This window comes from Pleurodeles waltl, chromosome 7 (assembly GCF_031143425.1).
Source record: "Pleurodeles waltl isolate 20211129_DDA chromosome 7, aPleWal1.hap1.20221129, whole genome shotgun sequence".
Classification (NCBI taxonomy): domain Eukaryota; kingdom Metazoa; phylum Chordata; class Amphibia; order Caudata; family Salamandridae; genus Pleurodeles; species Pleurodeles waltl.
In genome coordinates this window covers 1,106,444,736-1,106,470,686 of record NC_090446.1, presented here as the reverse complement: position 1 = coordinate 1,106,470,686, position 25,951 = coordinate 1,106,444,736, and the positions used below count along the sequence as shown (strand labels likewise).

Sequence of the window (25,951 nt, the reverse complement as noted above, 5' to 3'; positions counted from 1 at the left end):
GAGAGGTCTGAAGTCAACATGCTTCTGGTAACAGCTGAGGGTATGGAACCTCATCTCTGCCAAGGAAGGCGATGGGTCAGTGGAGGTTGTCAATCTATCTGACTCCCTGACCCTAGATGAGAAGGGAGACTTCTATGAGTTATTGGAGCAGTTCTCTTCCCTGTTTTCCCTCACCCCTGGACTAACACACTTGTGTGTCCATGATATTGACACCGGAGACAGTCCCCATGTAAAGAATAACATTTACAGACTGCCAGATAAGGTGAGGTCCAGCATCAAGGAGGAAGTTGCCAAGATGCTTACTGTTGGGGTGATTGAGAAGTCCCGTAGTCCCTGGTCCAGCCCAGTGGTGTTGGTTCCCAAGGCTGCCGCTCCCAGTGCCAAACCAGAGCTTAGGTTCTGCTTGGACTACCGGGGTCCCAACTCTGTCACAAAGACAGATGCTCACCCCATCCCCCGAGCTGATGAGCTCATAGACAGGCTAGGCACAGCCAAGTTTCTCAGTACCTTTGACCTCACATCAGGGTACTGGCAGATCGACAAAAGAGAGATCCGCTTTTTCTACTCCTGAGGGTCATTACCAGTTCAGAGTAGTGCCCTTTGGACTGAAAAATGCCCCCATTACCTTCCAACGGTTGGTTAACATGGTCCTAGTTGGCAAGGATGCCTTTTGCACAGCCTACCTAGATGACATCGCCGTCTATAGTTCCAGCTGGGAGGAACACCTGCTACACCTCAAGGAAATACTTCAGGCCCTGCAACAGGCAGGCCTGACCATTAAGGCCAGTAAGTGCCACACTGAGCAGGGTTCTGTGGTGTACGTGGAACACCTAGTAGGTGGTAGCAAGGTGCAGGGCCCTCCAGGCCAAGAATGAAATAATCAAGGCCTGGCAACCACCTAGAACCCAGACACGGGTGAGATCCTTCTTAGGTCACACCGGATATTACCACAAATTTGTTAAGGGTTTTGGCACCATAGTGGCCCCCCTTAACAGAACTTACATCCAAAAAGCAACCTAGGTTGGTAAATTGGACAGAGGCTTCTTAGAAAGCCTTTGACTCGCTGAAGGAAACCATGTGCACCGCACCCATGCCCAAGGCACCTGACTACTCCAAATAATTAATTGTGCAGACAGATGCTTCACAGCATGGCATAGGGGTGGTCCTAGTACAGCTGAATGAGGAAAGCCTATACCAACCGTTAGTATTTATCTGCAGAAGACTATTACCACGGGAACAGAGGTGGAGTGCTATTGAAAGGGAAACATTTGCTGTGGTCTATGTATTGAAGAAGCTGAAACCATACCTGTTTGGACTCACTTCTGGGTTCAGACAGACCACAGGCCCTTCGATGGCTCATGCAGATAAGGGGTGGAAATCCTAAACCCTTGAGGTGGTCCATTTCCCTACAGGGAATGAACTTTACAGTGGAGCATTGCCCGGGGACTGACCACGCCAATGCTGATGGTCTCTCCAGATACTTCTGCCTTAACGATGAGAGATCCCTGGGGTTGGCTAGCTCTCCCCACTTTCAGCTGAGGGGGTCACATGTTAGATCTGTCAGCCTTACGGTGATCACCCCCAACTTTCTGCCAGCCTCCCTCCACTTTTTGACACTGTTTTGGCTGGTTTTAGGACTCTGCTAACCAGTGCTAAAGTGCATATGCTCTCTCCCTTAAAACATGGCAACATTGGGTCATACCCAATTGGCATATTTAATTTACTTGTAAGTCCCTAGTAAAGTGCACTGCATGTGCCCAGGGCCTGTAAATTAAATGCTACCAGTGGGCCTGCAGCACTGATTGTGCCACCCACATAAGTAGCCACTTAACCATGTTGCAGGCCTGCCATTGCAAGGCCTGTGTGTGCAGTTTCATTGCCACTTTGACTTGGCATTTAAAAGTACTTGCCAAGCCTGAAACTCTCCTTTTTCTACATATAAGTCACCCCAAAGGTAGCCCCTGGATAACCCCCAGGGCAGGGTGCTATGTAGGTAAAAGCAGGACATATACCTGTGTTTTTTATATGTCCTGGTAGTGGAAAACTCCTAAATTTGTTTTTCACTGCTGTGAGGCTTGCTCCTTTCATAGGCTAACATTAGGGCTACCCTCATATACTGTTTGAGTGGCAGGTTCTGATCAGAAAGGGGTAGACAGGTCTAATTTAGTATGTCAGAACGGTAATACAAAATCCTGCTGACTGGTGAGGCTGGATTTTATATTACTATTTTAGAAGTGCCACTTTTAGAAAGCGAGGATTTCTCTGCACTTAAATTCCTTCTGTGCCTTAAAGCCTGTCTCCAATCCACTTCTTGGGTGGGCTGGTTGAAAGCTCCCTTCTGCATTTTACCCAGACAACCACAAACACAGGATGCTCAGCCATACCTGCACACATCTACATACTGAATGGGTCTTCGTGGGCTGGAAGGGTGGAGGGCCTAACACTTACATTTCAAAGGACAGTGGCCTGCCCTCACACAATGAACTGCCAAACCCCCTACTGGGACCCTGACAGACAGGGTTGTACTGAAAGTGGACCTTGTGCACTTCAAAACCACTCTTTGAAGTCTCCTCCACTTCAAAGGCACTTTTGGGTATATAAACTGGTTAACCCTACCTACTTAAACACTTCCTGGGACAGATACTCTGAACCAGACCCTGCAACCTGCCAAGAGTAGCTGCCTGGCTGCCCAAAGGACTCACCTGGACTGCTTTGTTGTGGAGGACTGCTGCCTTGCTGTTGCCCTGTGCCTTGCTGGCCTCTGCTGAGAAGTGCTCTCCAAGGGATTGGATTAAGCTTGCCTCCTGTTTCCTGAAGTATCAGGGCCAAAAAGACGTCATCTCTGCAAAGGAACTCCTTGTGCTGCGAAAATCGATGCACAGCCTGCCGGAATCGACACACAGCCTGCCTAGTGGTAAAAGAATCACTGCATCGCCGAACAGGAATGATGCAGCCCGGGTTCCCAAGTGAAGAGCGACGCAGCAACAGCGTTGTGACCCGACTTTCACCGCACAGCCCACCGGAACGACGCAGCCTGACTTCCTGCGGGAGGAATCAACGTAGCACCTGCAGTGCGACAGAAACTCTGACGCATCGCCCCCACAAGATCGACGCAGCATCTGTGGCTTCGTCCTGCATGCCCAGAATTTCCACGCATCGTCCCTGGGGGTCAAAAGACCCCGCATCGCAAAGAGGATTCAAGCCTGCGCACCGTAATTCGATGCAAAGTCCTTGCCGCGTGGAAAATAAACAACGCATCGTCTGTGTGCACCCAGAAATACGACGCACACCTTTCATTTTCTTTGCATACCCTCCTCTGCTGCCTCCATGCGTGTCATTTTGACGCATACCAGGTACTTTCTTCTTGCTAGAGACACTTGCTGCTTTTTAAAGACTTAAGAATCTTCTTATCATTACAAAATTGATATTTCAACTAGTACTTATCAAACCTTGATGGTTTTGACCTTAATTTAGTCAGATAAATATCTTATATTTTTCTAAACCTGTGTGGTGTTTTTTTGTGGTGTTTCCACTGTGTTATTGCATGATTTATTGCACAAATACTTTACACATTGCCTTCTAAGCTAAGCCTGACTGCTCAGTGCCAACCCACCAGATGGTTGGCACAGGATCATTTGGATTGTGTGTGACTTACCCTGACTAGGATTGTGGTCCCTACGTGGACAAGGGTGTATACCTCTGCCTACTAGAGACCCCATTTCTAACAACTACCGTCTGGCTGGACACCTACACTACCACAAAAGAGAGCTATTAGGATTATTACTTTTACCCCTGTAAACCAATAAGGGTCGCATGTATTATCTGCATAGTGCACCCTTACATTTGGTACACTTCATAGATAAACAGCTTCCTACAAGCATCCAACCAGGTAAGCAGGACATCATTGATAAAAATGTAATAGTTAGCAAATTTCATAAATCGCATGTATGCGTGACAGTAGCACCACAGAAGCCCCACCAATTAGGCGCGTAGTATACCACACACACAGTTAACATCTTCACATACCATATTTCAACATACTTCACATCGCAAATTGCACACATCGTAATATAGCTTTATTCACATCACACATCCATAGCAACAAATACATATTTAAAAAGTCCCATAACAAGTCACGTATATGTGTGACAAGTAATACCTAAAAAAAAAACACCAAGTAAACTCATATTATAACTCACACATAGAGGAAAAACTGCAAACGGACTCACCAAAATTACCGTAGGAGAGTATTCCATCCAGCATCCACGTGTGAAGATGGCATGTTCGTTAAGCGCCATGTTGGCCTCATGTTATATACCCATTACTTAAATAAAAGAGGGAACACTGTCAGAGAGCAGCGTGCCCAGCCTGCGCGTGCAACATAGGACATAAACGTAGGACCAGAGACAATAGACAGGGGGGTTCTGGCATATTATTGCAGCAGCTCTTACTGTCACTTAGCCCTGTATACACAAGAATGTGTATTTAGTCCTAATAGGAGCAAATCGTGTGATTTACTATAGTGAACTTACGATCATAATGTGTCACCAGATCAATTATCAAACATACAAATAGAACATCCCTTATAGCCTTCCTCAACTCAAAAGAAACGGGGGCTCTGGCATATTATTGTGATGGCCACTACTGCCACCTAGCCACAAGACTGCGCATTCAGTATTAATGGAAATAAATCACATGAGTCACAATATCAAACTACTGATCACGACGTGTCACCATAGCAATACAACTAGTACATTATGTACAAACTCCCTCTCCCTGTACCAAGTTTGCAAAACGGGAGCTATGTAAAACATTTTCCAGATCTTGGTTTTAGTTAGGGGTGGGCGTAACTCATGGAATTTTACTCCATGGAATTCCACAGACTGTCATAAAAACTCTACAAGATTCCGAGGAGTTCTGTCAATGGGCGGAAAAGGCATGTTGCGTGCTAGCACTGTGATTTAGCAACAGGAGCACGTTCCGCACGGAAAAATCAGCGCTAATGGCACCGCACAGTGTGCTAGAGTTGATTTTGCTGCCCCTCAAGTAGATTTTCAGATCATGTTCTGCAATGTGGTAACACAGATAGGTTCTATTATTTTGCACTGGAAAAGTATGTTTTCGATAGGTAGGGTCACTGTCTGCATTATAAGTAAATCTTGATGGCAAGTTTTAAAGTGATTGCACTTATATCCTGTTTCAGACATTATTGCTGTATTGCAATGTGTAAGTAGTATGTTCCATAAATAGTTTTAAGCGATATGGTGAACTCCTGCGACCTTAAGCAATCTTTTGTATTCCCTACCAACAGTTTCGAACCTCAATGAAATCACAATGAAACACAAACCGTAATTGCTGGAATACCACAATTAAGATTCTCAAGATCCTTCTGTAAAAACCTATGTATGAATACTAGGCTCTTAGCATTTGACCTCCTTGAAGGTGGGACCGACAGTCTGACGCCTACAATACTTCCACCAGGACAGTCAACTGTCTGAATTTGACAGTCAGTGAATTAGCAATAAGTTGCCATTCCTCCTCACACCATCCTCTTCACGACTGGACAGGCTAGTGCATAGCTAGCCATTACACAGCCAGGGAGGCACCCAGATCAAATCCTCTCACTATTCAATTCAACCAAGACAATTACAGGATGTGAGAATTGCAGTTCAGTTGTATATGGCACGAGTCCTATTTATTCAAAACATAACAAAACCAAACAACTTTTCCTGTTATCTCTACAAATCTTAATCTTGACAACTTTACCACACAAAACAATAACAAAAGTATTCCAATGTAGGCATTATCATTGTGCTCTGGTTCACATGTATTAATGGAGTCCGGGCTTGTTGGTTGCATACTCGCCCGGAGAGAACTCGGGAAGAAGGGTCTTGCAAAACAGTAACCGCAGGAAGGAAAGTCTGATGCCAAGATGGCGCCAAACTAAATATCTCAATCCTTTTTATGGCACCAGTCCGTGTTCAAGTTACCGTTTGTTGAGGCCCTTCTTCCCCCCACCAGGCCTACCTCAAGGAACCTGGTGGCTCCTCGTGAGAAAGAAGCAGGTAGGAACCTGAGGCATCCGCATAATCACCTGCCCCCACTGCCAGAAGGCCAAAGGGGAGGAATAGGATCCTCGGGGGACCACTGCTTACTGGTGCTTACTCCTAAGCAGGGTGGCCTCTTTCTGTTTGAGCATGCGGTGAAGAGGAGGTCAGAACTGCCTGAAAGTCGAGTTCTGTTGCATCAAGGGAAGTACATGATTCCTCTTGCTTTAGAGGGCTCCATCTTCTGCAGTCATCTTGAATGCTGTGTTTCTAATTCACGTCTGCATATTTCCAAACTACCTCTATGTTTTAATGGGACTCGTCCTCACCATTGATGCTCAGCACCTCCCACTTACAAGTAAAGAGGAACTAACTATAAGGTGTGAACACGGAGTCAACTGATAACCATTGTGAATTATGTTTGTATCTAGAATTTTAAATTCCTAGACAGTTAACAGCGTTCTTATGAAAGGTGCTTCCTACACGGCCACTCAATACACAATAAATAATTTGTCAACTTGCTCTGCCAGTCTCATTGTTTTTAATTTGTGCCTTTTTACATCTGTTGATCTTATTTTTTATAATAGGGTTATTAGCAGAGCACAAGGGTTAAAGCTGGTTGTGGAAACCCTTATGTCCTCCCTCAAACCCATTGGTAATATCGTGGTAATATGCTGTGCCTTCTTCATTATATTTGGAATTCTTGGAGTCCAGGTATGTGATGGTGACGTAAATATATACATAGATATGCACGCACATATAGTTACATGTGTCTATTAGATTTATATATAATAATATTTATTGGAGTGTTAAAATGTACCGCCTGTTTGTGTGTGTTTTTTCATTGGAACTTACCTGATATTAATCTAACTAGTCAGTAACCATGAACATACTAACAGAGTAGGACACAGAAAGCAGCATAGAAGGAGACACTGTCAATGATTCCAAAGTAACCGGCACATGGATAGGCCTTTAAGAAAAAACCCTTAGAGCGAGGGTAAGGCGTAGCTCACAATTGGAAACTGAACGTTAGGCTCAGGCAGTGTCCTCCACCATAAGAATGCCCGAAGAGAAGCTCACAAAAACAGCCCCACCTGGTAAAACAAAAGCCCCCCCTACCACGCAACTCACGGAGTGACATCTCGAGTGCATTACTAGTACAGAATACAGCAGCAGTTAGGTCAGCTCTACTAGCCGTGACCAATGAATGGCACTGACCTTGAAGCATAATATAACCAGACAAGCTACATTCAGCAGGATGTCAGACAACACCCTGGGAGAAACTGACACAACACAAAGAGCTAAGTGTGACATTCAGTTGTGGCTAAAAACCACAGAGCATTTGTGCAAGCCACACGGAGTGACATCTGCAGTCTATTCTGTGTCCAACTCCAAAGCAGCCAAATGGTGACACAACTGAGGGGTAAGTGCCAAAAGGGATGATAGACAGATATGCTGGTTCATGCCTTTAGAATGGTGGCATTGAAGAAGAGTTAGAGATTAAGCTATCATATTAATTATCAACATATTTATTAGCATTTAACGTCACCAGGATCTCCTTCATGGGAACCATAATTGCGGCCTGTCTTCTCATGGATGGTTAATATTCACCCTGCACAATTATTAAGAACAAAGATCTGTTTCTCAAGAGCAGATTTGATACATGTTCCCAGAGCCTAGTTTGTTAAAAAATGAGAGCTGGTGCCCAAAGCTCTGCAGCACTATTATATGTCAGTACACTGAACACGAAGGTTTTGAAGACTTCAATCCACTTCATACCTCTTTAATCCACTACCAGACACCCCTTTCAAGGTTTCACCTATACCATGCATGCACTGTCCACAAAAGCTATTGTTTTAAATAAAGATCCTAAAGGGGCTTAGAGCCCACACATTACTTACATATACAGTACTTACCATTGGTTCGATCCCACATCACATTTTTTTACTTACCATTAGTCAGCACCTCTTCCTCACCTGATCTTCCTCCTGGTAGTTCTTTGCATGTCCATGCCGTGGAGCATGGACCAAGTACATCTTCCTGTGGCCAGTTTCCTTCCACTGGTCATAGGCTCCTGCAGGTTATTTTTTGTTATTTTTGGACATCCACTCTTATTGGGTGGATGTCCAAAAGTAACTCTTTTTCAACCTGCTCATGTTTCCCACCACCCTTGCCCTCCGTTATTTTTCCTTCAACCACCTCCCTCCTCCCACTCTCAGATGTTTTGCCCCCCCCCCAAAAAAAAACCACGCACTGTTTTTTATATGTTGCACAGCAGCATGGACTGCTGTGCAACATAGCTTAAAGGATAAAAATGATGTCTACGCGGGTTGCTTCATATCGCTTTTTTCACTTTAAGCCATGCTGCACAGCAGTTCACTCTGCTGTGAGACATGCAAAAAATAAATTGACAAAGCGAGTAGATTTTGCAAAGGGGAAAACTATTTGCTTTGCCAATGCTTGTTCTCACTCTTGCAGATTCCTGCGTTCTTTCTTTGTGAGGGGTTTTCCGTCTTTCTCTTCTTGCTTCTTTCCCCTTTCGATATTTTTCTCTCTTTCTCTAGCTTTCGGGAAATGTCCAATCAGGGAAAATATGTACCGGTCTACAAAAATTAGGACTGGTAACCCCCATGGGCAACCATTGGCTTGTTTTGATTTTTCTCAATGTTTTTTTCTGTTTTCCTCTCTTCTTCTGTTCCTTAGCCAAGGCTGCCATGTCCACTTATTCAATATATTGCTCTCGATTCTCTATTGCCACCTAACAAATACCGTCTAATTACCCTCGCATGGGTACACAGCCAGTCACAGCACCTTTAACTGCACTTCTCTATCACTCGCACAAAGATAGACGGCTGTCCTCTCCCACATATGCTTACCAACAGACCGTACCATAGTGGTAGAATTTGTAACAACATATATTTTAACATCAATTACCCTTTATAGATCATCAGATTAGGTGATAAAAAATTTAACGCGTTTGTACATAATGCTGTGTAATATCACATGAATACTTTTTCACTGTATTGGCTGTTTTAGTGATGGTGTGGATTGTGTATTGGTCATTTGTATGCTAGCTTTTTTAGATTTTATATTAGTTATGTCACAGAATTGAAGAATGCGTAAACTATTTTTTTAAATGTTAAAACGTGCCCTGTGAGTAACAAAATATTTTAGCTTCTGTTTATGGGCCAGAATTGTTGTTGCCTTTTCATTTCTTTTTTTTGTATTTACCTGCTATGCTTTTAAATAACTTTGCAAAGTATAAATTAGATGAAATACTGAGACCAGTATTGCTTACCAGCGTTTATTGTCTTTTAAGCTTTTCAAAGGAAAGTTTTTTTACTGTCTTGGAGAAGATACAAGAAATGTCACAAATAAATCGGATTGTCTGGATGCCAAGTACAAGTGGGCGAGACACAAATATAATTTTGACAATCTAGGGCAGGTGAGTTTGACATGTACATATCAATCAACTTCCATTCAACTCCAGTGGCTATTCAGTCTTACTATTTATATGTCATAGACAGGAGAAAGCAAGAATGCACATTGTGCACATGCTGCACTAAATGATGTTGTTTTCATAAGATACATTCTGTGTTTCGATGAGCACATTTTTAGTTTTTTGTTATACTATTGAGAATGTGAGGTATATCCTTAGATCTTCTTGGTTAACACCAGATCTTTGAGATGAGAGAAGAGACTGAGTTGGATTTCTTGTCAAGGGAGACTCTTGCAATAGTAAAGAATGCAAAGTGGGGATTTCAGGGAGTAAAATGTAATGTTTGCTGGAAGCGAGGGGTTCGCTGTCTGAACGCACGCAGTGAGAAGGTAGCATGTATTAACCTCTAACCAGACGCCATTTTTCTGTCTAGGCCCTGATGTCTCTCTTTGTTTTGGCCTCCAAAGATGGCTGGGTGGACATTATGTATGATGGGTTAGATGCTACAGGAGTGGATCAGCAGGTATGTTCTTTTTGTTTAAACTGCTAAACGTAAACTGCTAATTAATGCACAACACAGTTACCTCACACAAATGGTTAGACCTCTAGGATTATGTTTCAATCATCCTCCAATTCCATGGTAGTACTTCCTGGATATTAACAACCTACTTCACCTCCTTAACCAGGCTTTTTGTCGTCAAACAAAATGACACCTACTGAGAAATCACACTATGGGCCAGATCTAGAAAGGGTTTGCAGAGGTGCAGAGTCACACAAAGGTTCAAACTCTTGGTAGTGTATTTCCTTTCCAGCGCAAAGGTATTTTCTTTCCACTGTAAGGTGTGTACTTTTTGCTGCCACTTTGCAGCAAGGAGGTGTTACTTGGTTTTAACTTTGGTGTAGCAGCACAAGCACTCACAGCATTTAACACAAGGACTGATCTACTAAGATAGATAGCCACACTAGTCTTTGGGTGAAATAATAAAGCATCCTTGAATCATGCACTTATTTGGAAACATGCTTTAATTCCATGCGTTTTATGTGTGCTGAAATGTACAGCATGCGTATGATGTGTGGAATGTTTAAGAATTTGTCTAGGTATATTAGTTTGTACTGGGATGCTCTTCTTCAAGGACAAACCATATGCTAGACAGCACACATTTCCCTCTGCACCGTCGTGCAAAGGTTGTGTGTGGCAGCTTGTTTGGGAATCAGCACTGGGATAATGAGACACTTTTAATAAATATGGGTCTGCACTGATTTCTCCCTCTTCTACAACAAAGCATAGCAATTTTGGGTGCAGTGGCCCATTGCTCTAAAAATATTAAATCTGCCATTTTAATCATGGACAGAACTAACAAGATAGTCCAAAAGTAAGGCGTGTTCTAGTACCAGATCCTCTTCCCAAATAACTCTCTTTTAAAATCATCGACAGAGGGAGGATCAGTCTAATGTTTTAATAAGTCACTGTTCCGTAATGTCTTCACGTTTCTTTATTAGCATCCATCACAGGTTACAGCACAGCAAATCAACAGCACACTCTATGATGGCTTAGCTGTCCAACCATCTGTTGTTATTGCCCCAAGATACCTCCAACATTCTATACGCATGTCATGATGCTGTTAAAATAGCATAGCACAAAAGTTACCAAACCCCTTACCCCTAATAATATTAAACGGAAAAACATATGTGAAATAGATTAACCCAAAACATGGGCAAAACAGAAAGAACATTGGAGGAACTCATTAGTACTAAATACACAAGAACAATAAGTAAAGAACCTTGGCTAAACAACCAATACTAATACACAAATTACTCATTATATAAGGAAGTAAGGAATGACTGTATATGCTCGAAAGGACGAACAGAGAATGCATTGGCAAAATAACTTTCTCAAGTTGAAAAAAACACAATAATACGTTTCCCCATAATGACTTGAAGACTATCCAAAAGCAACTGAAAACGTTAAGTAATAATCCTAAAAGCAAATTGAGATCTTTCTTGGTTGCAAACTTCTCTGGGAGCCCCATCCACATTCCTGTTCCCGTCTTTCCTCTTCACATGCATTTCCAGTGACCATGGTGTTAGAATTGTACCGTGCCAACCTCAGCCTGCTCCATACTTCACCATAATTCAAAACTTCCTACATTCCTTCTGACTTCCTTGATTACTTTGTGCCCCTTGTACTTTGAGTTAGACTTTGGAGTCCAGCCGGGTCGCTTAACATACACCAACTTGCCCACCTCACATTTACTATGGTGTCCAGAGTGTTTGTTGTCAAAAGTTTTTTGTATTTGCCTTGATGATCTCTTACGTTGTCAAAAACCACAGGATTTCCTTCCCTCCTCACATTCACCTACATAGGAGTGAGCTCAGATCCTGTTACCCTTCTCTTCAGTGATTGAAAAGGAGAGATCCCCGTAACACTGTTAGGCTCATTGCGATGTGCTCATAGTTTCTTCTGCAACACCGTCTTAAGAGGTTTTCTATAGTCCAGAGCAGTCTGAATACTTGATCTCACTAACTGATTCATTTTTTCTACCAAACCATTTACTTGTGGTGCATGATAAGCAGTATGGAAATAAACAAAGGACAGGTCATCAAGAAGATCCTTCATCTCCTATGAGGCTAACTGGATACCATTGTCCATCAACATCAGAATCCCTTGACACGCATAAACATCTCTCAAGAATTCCAACACACTCTTTGTGGTGACTGACCCCACATAACATACCATAACCCATTTAGAGGGTTGTCCAACAATACCAGGACAAACCTTTCGTTTTTTTATAAGCTCAAAAGGCACTACTAAGTCTAAACTCTTTCGTTTTTTAATAAGCTCAAAAGGTCCTACTAAGTCTAAACCCAATTCACACCAGGTTTCATTTGGCACCCTTATAGGAGACAGAGGGCTGTTCTAGTGGACCTGGATTTGTTGTTCCCAGCACATTGTGTACAGTCTCTCACAACTCCCTCAGCTTGCTTGTCTAAACCAGTCCACCAATAGCATTCCCTAATCCTGACTTTGGTAAGGTTTCTCCTTCATGGGCCAGATTTACAATTTTGCCCCAGAGTCCTCTTGGACGAACCATCTCTCACCACAATAGAGTTGACCTTTCATGATATTCAACTCATTCCTGACATTCCTGAATGCCCTTGCTCCCTCCGATACAGAATCTGAACCAGGCCAACCCGGTACAATATAGTTCAAGACCTGCTTCCTGCCTTGATCTTTGGAGACTTTTAACTCCCAATCAGGTTTATTCAAATCTGACTCTTTTACCCACAGCACAGTACATTTCACATCCATGGTGTCAGTACTCACAAGAGGCAATCTAAACAATCTGCTGGTGCATTCTTCACCCCTGGAAAATACTCTTTGTGAAAATTAAACTCCATGAGGCTCCCAACCCATCTCTTGTTGTGAGGGGGGACATTCTCCACCTGCCTACAAGCAAAAATTTGGACCAAGGGTCTATGATCTATCCTCACAATAAACAGCAGACCCCATAAAAAAAACTTGAAGGGGTTCATTGCCCCCATGCAGGCTAACACCTCCCACTCAATTACGGAAGAGGGCTCCTCAGTACCCTTATGTGACCTTGGAGCAAAAGCCACAATCCTCTTTTCAGCATCAACCACTTGCAAGAGAATGGCAGCTACATCCTTCATGCTAGCATCTGTTTCCTGGCATAAAAATGCCCCAATGTTGGCATTTCAATAATTTTTCTTCTGATTACTGAAAAGGTTTTTTCACAGATGGGAATCCATTAAAAAACTGCCTCATTCTTAAGGAGTAGTCTCAAAGTCTGAAGAACAAACGCAAAGTTAGGAATACATTTTGAATAGTATTCTGCTAGACCTAGGAGCGATCTTACCTGTTACTTGTGATTTGGTATTGGCGCCGATGATATAGCACTAGTCAGTTCTAACTAGGGAGAAATACCATCTCCAAAAATTGTGTGTCCCAGGTAAAAAAACTTACCAATCCTGAACTTACACTTTTCGCTCTTCAGGGTGAGCCCACTGTTCCTAAGCCTGGTCAACACTTCCCTCAACATAGTATCATAGCTCAATTAATCCCCTCCATGAACAAAGTTGTAATCCTGAAAAAACTGGTCAGACTGCACATCCTTCAATGTCTCTTTCATCAGTGTATGAAAACAAGCTGCTGCCTAGGCGAGACCTATAGGCACCTAGGGGGATAACAAAAGAGGTAAGGGCTCTAGAATCCTAATGAAGGAGCATCTGATGGTAGGCAGCCAAAAAGTCTGTGATATTAAACACGTTTGCTCCCCGCTAACATTGCTAAAGCCTCGTTGATATTGGGTAAGAGTTAGCAATCTACCCAAATATCATGGTGAAGATCCCCCAGGTCCACACACATTCTCATCTAAGTGCCATTATCTTTTGGAGCCAATACCACTGAAGCTAGTCACTCCGATGCCTCAATCTCTTCAATCACACCCATGTACAACACATTCCCAGTTCTTCCTGTAATGGTTTAAACATGGGATGAGGTATTCTACTAACATTGTGCACTAAAGGCTTTGCATTTTTATTAAAATGATCGTATGTTTTAATCCCTTCAATAAACCTAGGTCCTCTGTGAATACCACTTTAGAATTCTTCAAGAATGTCTCCATCATCACTTACATGTAATAGTAACATCGCTTGGTGAGGAATTGGTATTCAAAGTGATTCCCAAATCCCTTTGTTGATGTCACCCCAACAGGTTGTCTCCTCTTTTGGCTACAAAGCTTTACCAATTGACTCCCTCTCCTTGAAATTCATGGTCATGACCGTGTAGCCAAACAAGTAATTTCTTTTACCCCAATAACCCTTAGGACTTATTTCCGGGGGTAATAAAGTAACATCCTCCTTCCCACATATCTGGTCCCAGTTCTTGTCTCCAATTAATGAGAATGGTGAGCCAGAATCAGCAACAAGTAGTACAACTTTTCCCCCAATCCTAATGTCACATTTTGGCATGACGATAGTCCCACCATCAGCTTCTCCATCGACTTGTCTTAGAACATTATCCTGGAGATTATATGAAGGACTGCATGCTGAGTCATTTCAGGAGACATTACAGCATTTCCCACCTTGGATTTCTTACAGCCTCTGGCAAAGTGCTCTTTTTTCCCACAATTCCTACAGTTAGCATTTCGGGCAAAACAGGATTGTTTGATGGGTGATTTGGACTGCAACACTTGTAACACCTCGTTTTAGTGTCTCTTTGCGCATCCAAATTCATCTTGGATCACTCCGGTCATTCAGCTGGCACCCTATGTATCATACTCACACCCCCGCTACATTCTTGAATTCTGTATCACTTGCAGTCAGTCTGGAAAGAGTGGGGGAAGAAGTATCAGACATTTCTTTGACCCAAGAAGTTGTATGTTCCATACCCTCTACAATGGCTATGGCATCCTTTAGAGACAGTTTATTTGCCAAAAACATCTCCTGCACACTCGTATCATTAGTGCAACATATCAACTGGTTTCTGATGAGGGAATCAGTTAAGTCAGCAAATTCACAGGTTTGGAAAAGAGTTTTCAAAGAAGCCACATATTTCCCAACCCTTTAGCCCTTGGCTTGGGCTCTCATGAAAGACTTGTGCTGTTCCATAACAACATTTATGCAAGGCCCAACGTGTTTTTCTAACATAACCAATTACATTTTAGACTGACCTCGGGGCTCCCCCTCATCATTGCTGATGGTCACAGGATCAAGACTATCAAAAATATTGGAACCTTTAATGCCTACTTTGTGACATAATACTCCTTGTTTTCTGACAGGGGACAATTTCCCCCCACCGATGGCAATTAAAAAGAATCAAACATTTGTATCCATTTTTCCATGATAGCAAGGGCTCTCCAGATTCAAAAATAAATAATGGTTGTTGGGGAATGCTGGTAGCAGCCATTTCCAATACCTGCAATAAAAAAAAAAATTACAACCTGGAAAATAAACTAAAACAATAGATCAAAATAATGAGCCAACATAAAGAACTAAAACAACAGCAGTCCTTTGTAATGTGCTTATAGAAGTTTATCACTAGTCTATGACGGTTCCCAGGTTCCTTCATCCATAGTACAATTGATTTTCAATGTAAATCAGACACTGTGCTGCGACCATAAACCCTTTTTATCCTTTGATTTGTGCAAGTAAAATAAAACTCTTTCCACTGTTTGATTGTCACTTACAATTATGCTGCCAGTTCCATATGAACGCCAGGAAATCAGCTTGAATTTTTACCCCAGTTTCCCAAAATCAACCAAGTAGAGTCCTTGCGGCCACATATTGCTGAAAACACCAGTGTATACACATTCGGGTACGGTCTCTAGGTAGCCAGCATCAAATGCCGATAATGCCCAGTGTGCAAATGCCAATAATCCAAGATGGCAGCTGCCAATGTGGCCAATCCCTGGCCTATTGACGTCATAGGTGCATCATCATGTTGTGCAGAAACTGGAACTGTGCTGCATGGAGCCGCATGAGCAACGTTGGCTCACAGCCTCAGAGTTTGCTTGCACTTACCGCATGCGCTGATACCGTTATAATATGGTAATGTCTACTTCTTGCAAACATACCAAATTTAACTCGTAGTAATTGGCACAGGGTGTTGAGTGTAGAATATCTAGTTATTCCTGGTAGCATATGACATCTATATGACCAATTAAAGAACCCATGAGATAAGTACAACTTCCAGGTTCCTCAAAGGTGGATGCAGTTACCAGTCATCACCACTGTTAAGAAGTCACTCTTCCATTATGTCTTCATGTTTCTTTATTAGCATCCTCCACATGTTACAGCACAGCAAATCAACAGGATATCAATTTATGGCTTAGTTCTCCATCCTATTGTCCTTGTTGCCCCAAGATACCTCCAACATTCTATACCTATGTCATGATGCTGTAAAAGTAACAGTGTACAAAAACTACAATATAATGCTCAACACAAGCCACCTTAAACAGACTTCTAAAAGAGCTCAGCAGCCAATCACATCTGCTACTGTTAAAAACAACAAACAAGAAAATAACAGTCATCCAGGGCCAAAATCGGGATCCCAAAGGATATAATGAGTCACACAGAAATGAAATATCCAAGAAAGAAGTGACTCAAACAGATGGACTCAAGACAATATACACATATTTCACAGTGGCAGTTGTAGTTACGGTTAGGTCAGACTTACCATAGAAAGAGAACTCTTTGGTGCCTTTTGATGAATCTTCTCAAAACTTTCCAGAAAAAGTTCACCCACCTCTGCTGCCTCCTGGAAAGTGTTGGGGTGATTCAGCAAATGGAAGAATGGGGAGAAAAAGGGAGGGCCCCAAAGCGCAATTTCTCCATGTTATTTCCATTAGGAAAATTAGACACTGATACGGAAAAAAATGGCTGATCAGAATTACACCACGTTTGGCAGACAGATAAATCTTTACAGAGAAAGTGTGTTTTTTGTGACTTGGTGGAAATCCACCCATTAGTTTTGGAGAAATTAATGCTAAAAAAAATATAGAGCTGTGAGAATAGCTCGTGCTTCAGGAGTCCTCCAGGAGTCCCAAAGGACCAGATATTTAAAAAATAAAGTGTTGCAATTCACAGAGCAGGCTCTTTCTGCTGTCAGTCATTTTGCTCCTGAGATCGGTCATGTGGGAACAAGCTTTCTCATTGGAGGGCCACAACATCATGAGAAATGTTGTGGCCACCATTACTAGACATGAGGAATCAGTCCTCAGGTCCTGTAAATGTTTCAAAAATACCATTTAAAAGGCCAGGGCACCTCTTGGCCCTGCAGGGCACCTCCTAGCCCTAGTGTGGGCTTATCAGGACCGTTCTGCAGGGACTAAATGTTTTTTTACAGAAATCTGGTAACCTTGATCGCTCAGGACTCCCACATGACTTTTGAGAGACTAGGAAAATAAATTACAAAACTAATGTGGGGTGGGTGTCAAAGGGGGGCTCGCAACCTGCAGGAAGTTGGCCATAGACCATGCGGGCAGGGAGTTGACTGCCCATAGTTGAAAGGCCCTGCACGCAGCTTCACGCTGCACAAACCCATAGACTGTGCACAGAGGGGAGATAGGCACCCATGTGTGGTTTGGTATGATAAGATCTTACTCTACATTTAAAAAAAATAATTTACTGAAAAAACAAATGTTAAAGTGATGTTATAGTTAGGAATAGTAATATTTTACTTCACATCAAAAGCATTTTAAACTCAAAAAGCACTGACGTTTACCAGTTATAGTTTATTGAGTCAACTGGAACCTTTGCCCCTCCGTTCTGTGCTTATGACCTCACACTTTGAATCACTCGTGACGTGTTCAATGATATCACTGATAGCATCACAAATAACTTCATTGATGACAACAGTGTCTAGTTTACAACCAGCCAGGTGGGATGTAATTCGTCCCCATATTACCACCTTCAGAGCTTTCCAAAGGGTCACTTCAAGGGAGATTAATGCAAAGTAGGCTTGAGATAGGTGACTATCTCCTCCCTCGAGGATTTAGAGAATCTAACATCCACTAACCAACCTATGGGCAGCCTCAATTGAGCCTTTTTATTTCTCTGTGTACCCTTCAGCCGCATCTCTAGGAGTAAATGGTCAGATAAACAGTGGGGGAGAATATGTATCCCTGCCACTCCAACCAGCTGTACTGCTAGAACACTGAAATATCTAGTCATGAGAATGATTGGTGTTGGTGTGAATAAAAGGTGAATTCAGACATATGCAGTTGCACCGTCAACAAACATCAATGAGGCCCAGCGAAACCAACCAGTTGGATAATACTGTTGATCTCTAGTGGTTGTTGCCCTAGTGTCCCTCTCTATGTCCATATCTGTGTTAAAATCCCCACCCAGGATTAGTCTCCTAAGTGGTGTCCCTAACAGCAATTGTGAAAGTTCTCTTAGGTTCTGTCAGTGAGCACTGGAGGTAGATAGACACAAATTATTGTCCAGGTGATCCCGTCTATTAGTCCTGTGATCTGTGTTAGTCTACCTAGTGGGTCATTGTGCACTTCCATGCTGCCATCAGAAAGGATTTGTGTAAAAGGATACCACCCCCTGAAAGCCATGACTTGCTCTGTGTATTAAACGCTATTGTAACCAAATCTACCCTAAAAAGCATAACTAGTGCCTATTAGGCAAGTTTCCTGCATGAGAAGCACCTTATGAGAAGGTTTCTTTGTAAACAGATAACTTCCCTCCCATTTACATTTATCACTCATCCCACTTACGTTCCAGGAAATCACCCCATAATCGGAAGTCTCAACTGTTGCAGTCACAGCGAATGGAATGCTACATTCTCTGGCCTGTATGGGCAGTGTGCTGGTAACCTAGAAAATCAACCCAAATTAAATCCGTACTCCCTCTCCCCACACTTCCAAATATGAAGTATTTTTGCCCTCAAACCAATGTACAACAATGAAAAAATTAAAAGACGAAAGGAGCAGCAAAAGAGTTTTCATGGCAGTTATGGGCAGCATTGGTTGGGACGTTACCTATACCCCACCAAACTGATTAATAGCAAACCTGTTTCCATATATAATTACACATGCCCATAATTTGCCAATCTGTTAAATAGTGATATCCCCATAAAGTAAAGATAAAATGGGCTTCTGAGGCCCCTTGGTTGTCCTCTATGTAAAAAACATAACTGGACAATAGAAAAGGAGTTACGCTTGACTAGACCGGGCAGAGATGTAGATCAACATCATTGTTATAGCTCATTGTTGAGGTCTCTCCATCATTATCAATCTTCCATTTTTGGGAGGCCAGCTGCTTCCTGTTCCTCTAAGGCCACCTCTTGTCACCCTGAGCATTTCAGTCTCTGATGTCTTTAAGGTCCTTTGCCACCTATTGCCCATTATCGATCTTATGGTCAGCTTTTTGCTCATATGAACTAAATGAATACAATGTTCCAAAGTATAAACTATCTCAGAAGATATTTACTGAGATTGCCAAAGTCACCTAAAGCATTTGACTAGTGAAAGCAAGTGCCCTCACCCACAGAGTTGGTGGTATGTTTCATCATCAGGGACTGCTCTTCATCAGGATGGCACTGCAATGCCCGATGGGCCCCTTGGAAGGGGCTCTTTACCAGAGATCTTTTTAAGTGAAGATGCCATGACACCTAAGTCTGTGTTGTGGGTAACATGTAAAGACAGTGTAAAGGACTGGAAAAGTGGGTTAAAATTGGCTACAGATGCCTGCACTATCACTTTACTAAAAATTGTTAGGACCTATGCCAGTATTAAAAACAAGCATGGGACTCCACTCCACTCTATACCACTCCACTCTACTCTACGCTATTCTACTATATGGAATTCCAATCTTCGTCCCTCCACTGTATGCCACTACACTCAATGTTATTCCTCTGTACACCAATACACTGTGCGCTACTCCACTGTATGCCACTAATCTACAGCACTTCACTCTATGCCACTATATTCTATGTTATTTCACTCTCTGGTATACTCTTACACTTTATGACACTACAGTCTACACCACTAAACTCAACCCTGCTCCACCGTCTGGAATTCCACTCTACACCACTCCACTCTGTCACTGCACTCTATGCCACTCCACTGTGTGCCACTCCAGCCTTGGCTATTCCACTGTATGCCACTACACTGTTCCGCACTCCTCTATATGCCATACCACTCCACACCATTCCACTGTAACCCACTCCAGTGTACGCTATTCCACTGTTTGCTACTCCATTCTACACCACTCCAAACTATGAGCCAGATGTACAAAGCCCTTTTGCACTTCTTTACAGTCTGAATCGGTATTTCGGGCCATTAAGAAATGCAAAATTGCCTTTTCTTATGTACAAAGGCCTTTAACGCCTTGGGTGCCAGGGTCAAGCTGTTTATGTCCTCGGCCACGGCGCTCGTGTGCCGAGGATGTAACTAGCTCGTCCTGCACCAGGCCCTTGGGGGAAGCGCTAGCGCTCCCCCTGATGGCCTTCTGCCCCCCTCCCCTGGGTAGGGATGTAAGGGGAATCACTTCCCCTTCTACCCTGACCCTCCCCTCACCTCCTCCAGTGACGTCTAATGACATCAGCCCGCAATCGCACGCTTACCTCTTTAGAGGCCAACCCCATCTCGCTTGCATTTCTCTTCCAATTGGGGGGTGGGGGCTTGCAAAGAGACATGAAAGGAAATGAAAGGCCTTTCCTTTCATGTCTGTCTACGCATTTCTGCAGCACAATCGGGCTGCAGAAATGTCTACTAGACTCCAGGGATTCGTTTTTTTAGGCAAACAATGAAGGGTAGTGACCCCTTGAGCTAGGGTCACTCCCCAGGGGGGCATTTTGTTTTAAGGCCTTTTCTGCCCCCCTCAGGGCAGATCAGCCTATTGTAATTAGGCCGCTCAGCCCCTGGGGGGCAGAAACCTCTAGACACCATGGATCTTTTTTTTTTTATTGTTTACACGTGGGGAGTGACCCCTTAGGCAAGGGTCGCTCCCCTGGGGGGGGGGAATTTATTTTAGGCCATTTCTGCCCACCTTGGGGGCAGATCGGCCTATTTTAATTAGGCCGATCTGCCCTAAGGGGAGCAGAAACCACTAGGCACCGGGGATTATTATTATTTTTCTTTAACAGATGGGGAGCGACCCCTTCGGCAAGGGGTGCTCCCTTGGGGGGCAAATTTATTTTAGGCCATTTCTACCCCCTTTGGGGGCAGGTCAGCCTATTTCTATTACTCCACAGTGCACTGTTACACTCTACCACACTCCACTCTATGCCAGTCCACTTTTTGCCACATAACTGTACAGTATTCTACTGTATGCCACTCCACAACACTCCACTGTATGCTATTCCACTCTATGCCACCGCACTGCATGCTATTACACTCTGCCACACTCCATGTCACTCTACTTGTGAACACTCCACTGTACGCTATTCTGCTGCACTCCACTCTACCCCATTCCACTGTACACCACTCCACTGTACCCCACTCCACTATACGCTATTCCACTAAACACCACTCCACTCAGTGCTATTCAACTGGGTGTCACTACACTCTACCACACTCCACTCAATGCAACTCCACTTTTTGCCACTCCTCTGTACTTTGTCCCACTGTATGCCACTCCACTCTACAACATTCCACTGTACGCTATTCCACTCTATGCTGCCCCCATACAATACTCCACACTGTTCCACTCCAGTGTACATCACTCCACTCTGCACCACTCCATTCTATCCTGTTCTATTGGGTGCCACTTCACTCTACACCACTCTACTGTATGGTATCCTACTGTACCTCACACCACTTTGCACCACTCCAGTCTATGCCCCTCCACTGTACTCCACTCTATGCAATTACCCTGTACGCCACTCCACTGTACTCTATTACACTGAACGCAACTCCACTCTACCCCACTCCACTGTATAGTATCCCTCGCTACACATATGCCACTTCAATCACCAGCACTCCACTGTATGCTATTCTACTGTACACCACTCCACTCTATGCCACTCGTCTCCACAATACTCCACTGTATGTTATTCCACTTTATGCCACCAGACTGTACGCTACTCTACTCTATGCCACTCCGGTGTATGCCGCTCCTCTCTAGGTCAGTCCATTCTATGCTATTCCATTGAACCCCACGCCATTCTATGCCACTCCACAGTACGCCACTCATGTCTAAGCCACTCCACTGTATGCCACTCCACTGTATGCCACTCCAGTGTACTCTACTCCATTCTATTCCACTGTACACCGCCCCACTCTACACTAATACACTGAACGCAACTCCACTCTACACCACTCCCACTTCCACTGTATGCCACTCCAGTCTAGGTCCCTCCACTATATGCTACTCTCAGGCACGCTAATCCACTATACACTATTCCACTCTATGCTACTCCACTTTACAGTACACTGCTCTATGCTATTTCATTGTATGCCACTCAAATGTACATTGCGTCACTCAATGCCACTCCATTCTATGCTATTCCACTGGATGCCACTCCATTGTATGCTGTTCTGCTCTTCCCCACACCACTTTACACCACTCAAGTCAATGCCACTCCACTGTACACCACTTTACTGTATGATACACCACTGTACACTATTCCACACCACAGTATGTCACTTCACTCTAAGCTATTCCAGTGTATGCCACTCCAATCTACAACACTTCATTGTACACTATTCCACTGTACAGTATGCCATTCCACTCTATGATACTCCACTCCACGCCACTCCAGTTTGTCACCCCACTCTGTGCCACTCCATTCTCTGCTATTACATTGGACACCACTCCACTCTATTCTACTCCACTCTATGCTATTTCACTGTACCCCACTCCACTGTACAACACTGCAGCCCATGCCACTCAACAGTACACCACTCCACTGTATACCACTTCACTCTATGCCACTCCACTGTATGCCACTCCAGTCTGTTATTTCAGTGTATCCCACTCCACAACACTCCACTGTATGCTATTCTATTGTACCTCACTCCACTCTACAGCATCCCACTGTATGCTATTCCACTCTACACCACCCCAGTGTACACTACTACTACACTCAAATGTACACCACCCCACACCACTCCATTATACACTATTCTGTTGGACGCCACTCCACACCACTCCACTGTATGCTAATACACTGTATGCCACACCACTGTATGCCAATTCCACTTCAGTATATGCCACTCCATTGTACGCTACTCCACTATATTCCACTATACGTTATTCCACTGAATATCACTCCACTCCACACCATTTCACTCTGCTCCACTACACTGAATGCAAATCCACTTTAGATCACTCACTGTATGGTATTCCTCCCTACCACTCTCCACTCTATGTAACGCCACCCCAGTGTACTTTAGTCCACTATACGCTATTCCACTCTACTTCACTGTACACCACACCACTCTATGCTTTTCCACTGTTTGCCATTCCACTGCATGCTGCTCCACTCTATGGCACTCCATTCCATTACTCCAATGGACGACACTCCACTGTATGCTACTCCACACTACCTCACTCCATTGTACATAACTCCATCCTACACCACTCCACTGTACTCCACTCTCCTGTACGCTACCCCACTGTACGTTATTCCATTCTATGCCACTCCACTCTAAGCTATTCCAGTGTCTGATACTCCACTCTGCAACACTCCACTGTATACTATTCCACTGCACACCACTCCACTCTCCACCACTCCAGGGTATGCCACTCCACTCCATTCTACGATATTCATTTGGACACCACTTCACTCTAATGTATGCTATTACACTGTTCTCCACTCCACTGTGTACCACTTCAGTCTATACCACTACACTACACTGTACGCCACTCCCCTCTATGCTATTCCACTGTAAGCCTCTCCACCATATTCCACTGTATGCCACTCCACTGTACGCTATTCCACTGTATGCCACTCCACTGTAAACTACTCCATCCTACATTATTAGATTGAACTTTACTCCACGCCACTTCATTGTATGCTATTGCACTCTACCACACTTCACTTTATGCTGCTCCAGCCTATGCCATGCCACTTTATGCCACTCCAGTCTGTGCCATTCCACTGTACACTACTTCAGTCCATGCTATAGCATTATATGCCACTCTACTCTACGTCACATCACTCTACGTTATCCCACTTTATGCCACTCCACTGAATGCTACTCCACTATATACCACTCCAGTGTACGCCACCCCACTCTAGTCTCCTCCACTTTACAACACTCTCCTCCATTTTATGTAACTCTACTCTACAAAACTCAACTACACTCTATGCTACTCTACGACACTCATTTCCACTCTGTCTCCATAAACTCTATGTTCAACTCAGAACTCCATTCTATGCCTGTACGGTCCATTGTACAACACTCTACTCCACTCTAAGACACTTTTCAACACAACACTGTACTGTACTGTACAAGGCGGCACTCCAATTTATAAGAGTTTGCTCAACTCTATGCTACACCACTCCACTCCATGGCACTCTACTGTACAATGCACCAATACACTCTAGTATACTTTACTCCACACTACAATACATCACTCCAGTCCACTGTGCTTCACTCTACTCCAGTGTACAAGAATTTACTTCACTCTATATCACTGTATATTAATCCACTCTAGGCAGCTCCACTGCACGACATCCTACAGTACTCTATGCAACTCTATAAAAGTAAACACTGTATGCTACCGTAGAACACTCTAACCCAATGTATGCCACTCTATAATACTGTTTGTAACTCTTTATATGCCATTCCACTACACTTTACTCCACTCTACTCTATGACACAGTCCTCCACTGTGCTCCACAACTCCATACCACTCTATGCCATTCAACTCTATAACACTGTATACCAATCCACTTGACCATACTCTACAACATTGGTTCCCAACCTTTTGACTTCTGTGGACCCCCACTTCATCAATTCTCGAACCTGGGGACCCCCACTGAATTATTACTGGAATTCGGGGACCCCCCCACTGAGTCATTACTGAAAGCTGGGGTCCTAATTTGTTAAAATTATAACATTTTCTAAGCAATCGCGGACCCCCTGTTGGGAACCACTGCTCTACAACACAGTATTTTATTGCAACTCCACTCTATAAGACTCTACTACACTGCATGCCACTCTACTCTACTGTAGTTTACAACACTTTCGAAAAACTGTACAACATGCCACTGCACTTTACTGTATGACACAGTATTCCAGTTTATGGCACTTCACTCAACTGTATGCTCAACACTCTACTCTATTGTATACAACTCCGCTCCATGATACTGTATTACACTCTATGCCACTCTACTCCACTATACAGCCATCAGCTCTACACCACTGTACTACAGTCCATGACTCTCGGTGACAGGTCACTCCACTCCCTTCTTGCACATACCACTTCACTATTTGACACAGAACTTCACTCTACAACGATCAACTCCACTCTACTTAACGTCACTCCACTCAATGGCACTCCACTCTATGACACTCTGCTCGACCATACGCCACTCCACTCGACAGTCTACAGCACTCTACTCGCAAACACTCCACTCAACAGCACACTACTACACGGCAAAACCCAATTAGACACTACACTGTGTGACACTCCACCCCACTGTATTCAATGACACTCCACTGTACTTTATGAAACAGCACTTCACTCTACGCAACTCCATTCTAAAACACTGTACTCCCCTGTATGCCTCTCCACTATGCCCCACTCTACTTGAGTGTACTGCACTACACTCCACAGTATGATTTTACTACTCTACTCTAGAAGACTTTACTCCACTGTATGCCCCTCCATTCTACTACACTCTGTGACACTGTACCACAGGCCACTGTATGACAGCCTACTCTATGACACTACACTGTACTTCACTACAAATTACAAGACTCTCTACCACACTTCTAGACAACACTCCATTTGCCAACACTCAACTGTCTGACACTTT

The 25,951-nt window shown here is 43.6% G+C and overlaps 1 protein-coding gene across 2 annotated transcripts in view; it reads left to right on the top strand.

Annotated features, from left to right (window-relative positions):
- The window catches only part of CACNA1G (calcium voltage-gated channel subunit alpha1 G), a 1,194,479-nt gene that overhangs the window by 939,452 nt on the left and 229,076 nt on the right, over window positions 1-25,951 (top strand). For both annotated transcript variants that reach the window (XM_069200048.1, XM_069200049.1), the window contains exons 22-24: window positions 6,635-6,761; window positions 9,367-9,492; window positions 9,920-10,009. In XM_069200048.1, coding sequence (XP_069056149.1) covers window positions 6,635-6,761; window positions 9,367-9,492; window positions 9,920-10,009 — 343 coding nt within the window. The remainder of the gene's footprint in view (window positions 1-6,634; window positions 6,762-9,366; window positions 9,493-9,919; window positions 10,010-25,951) is intronic.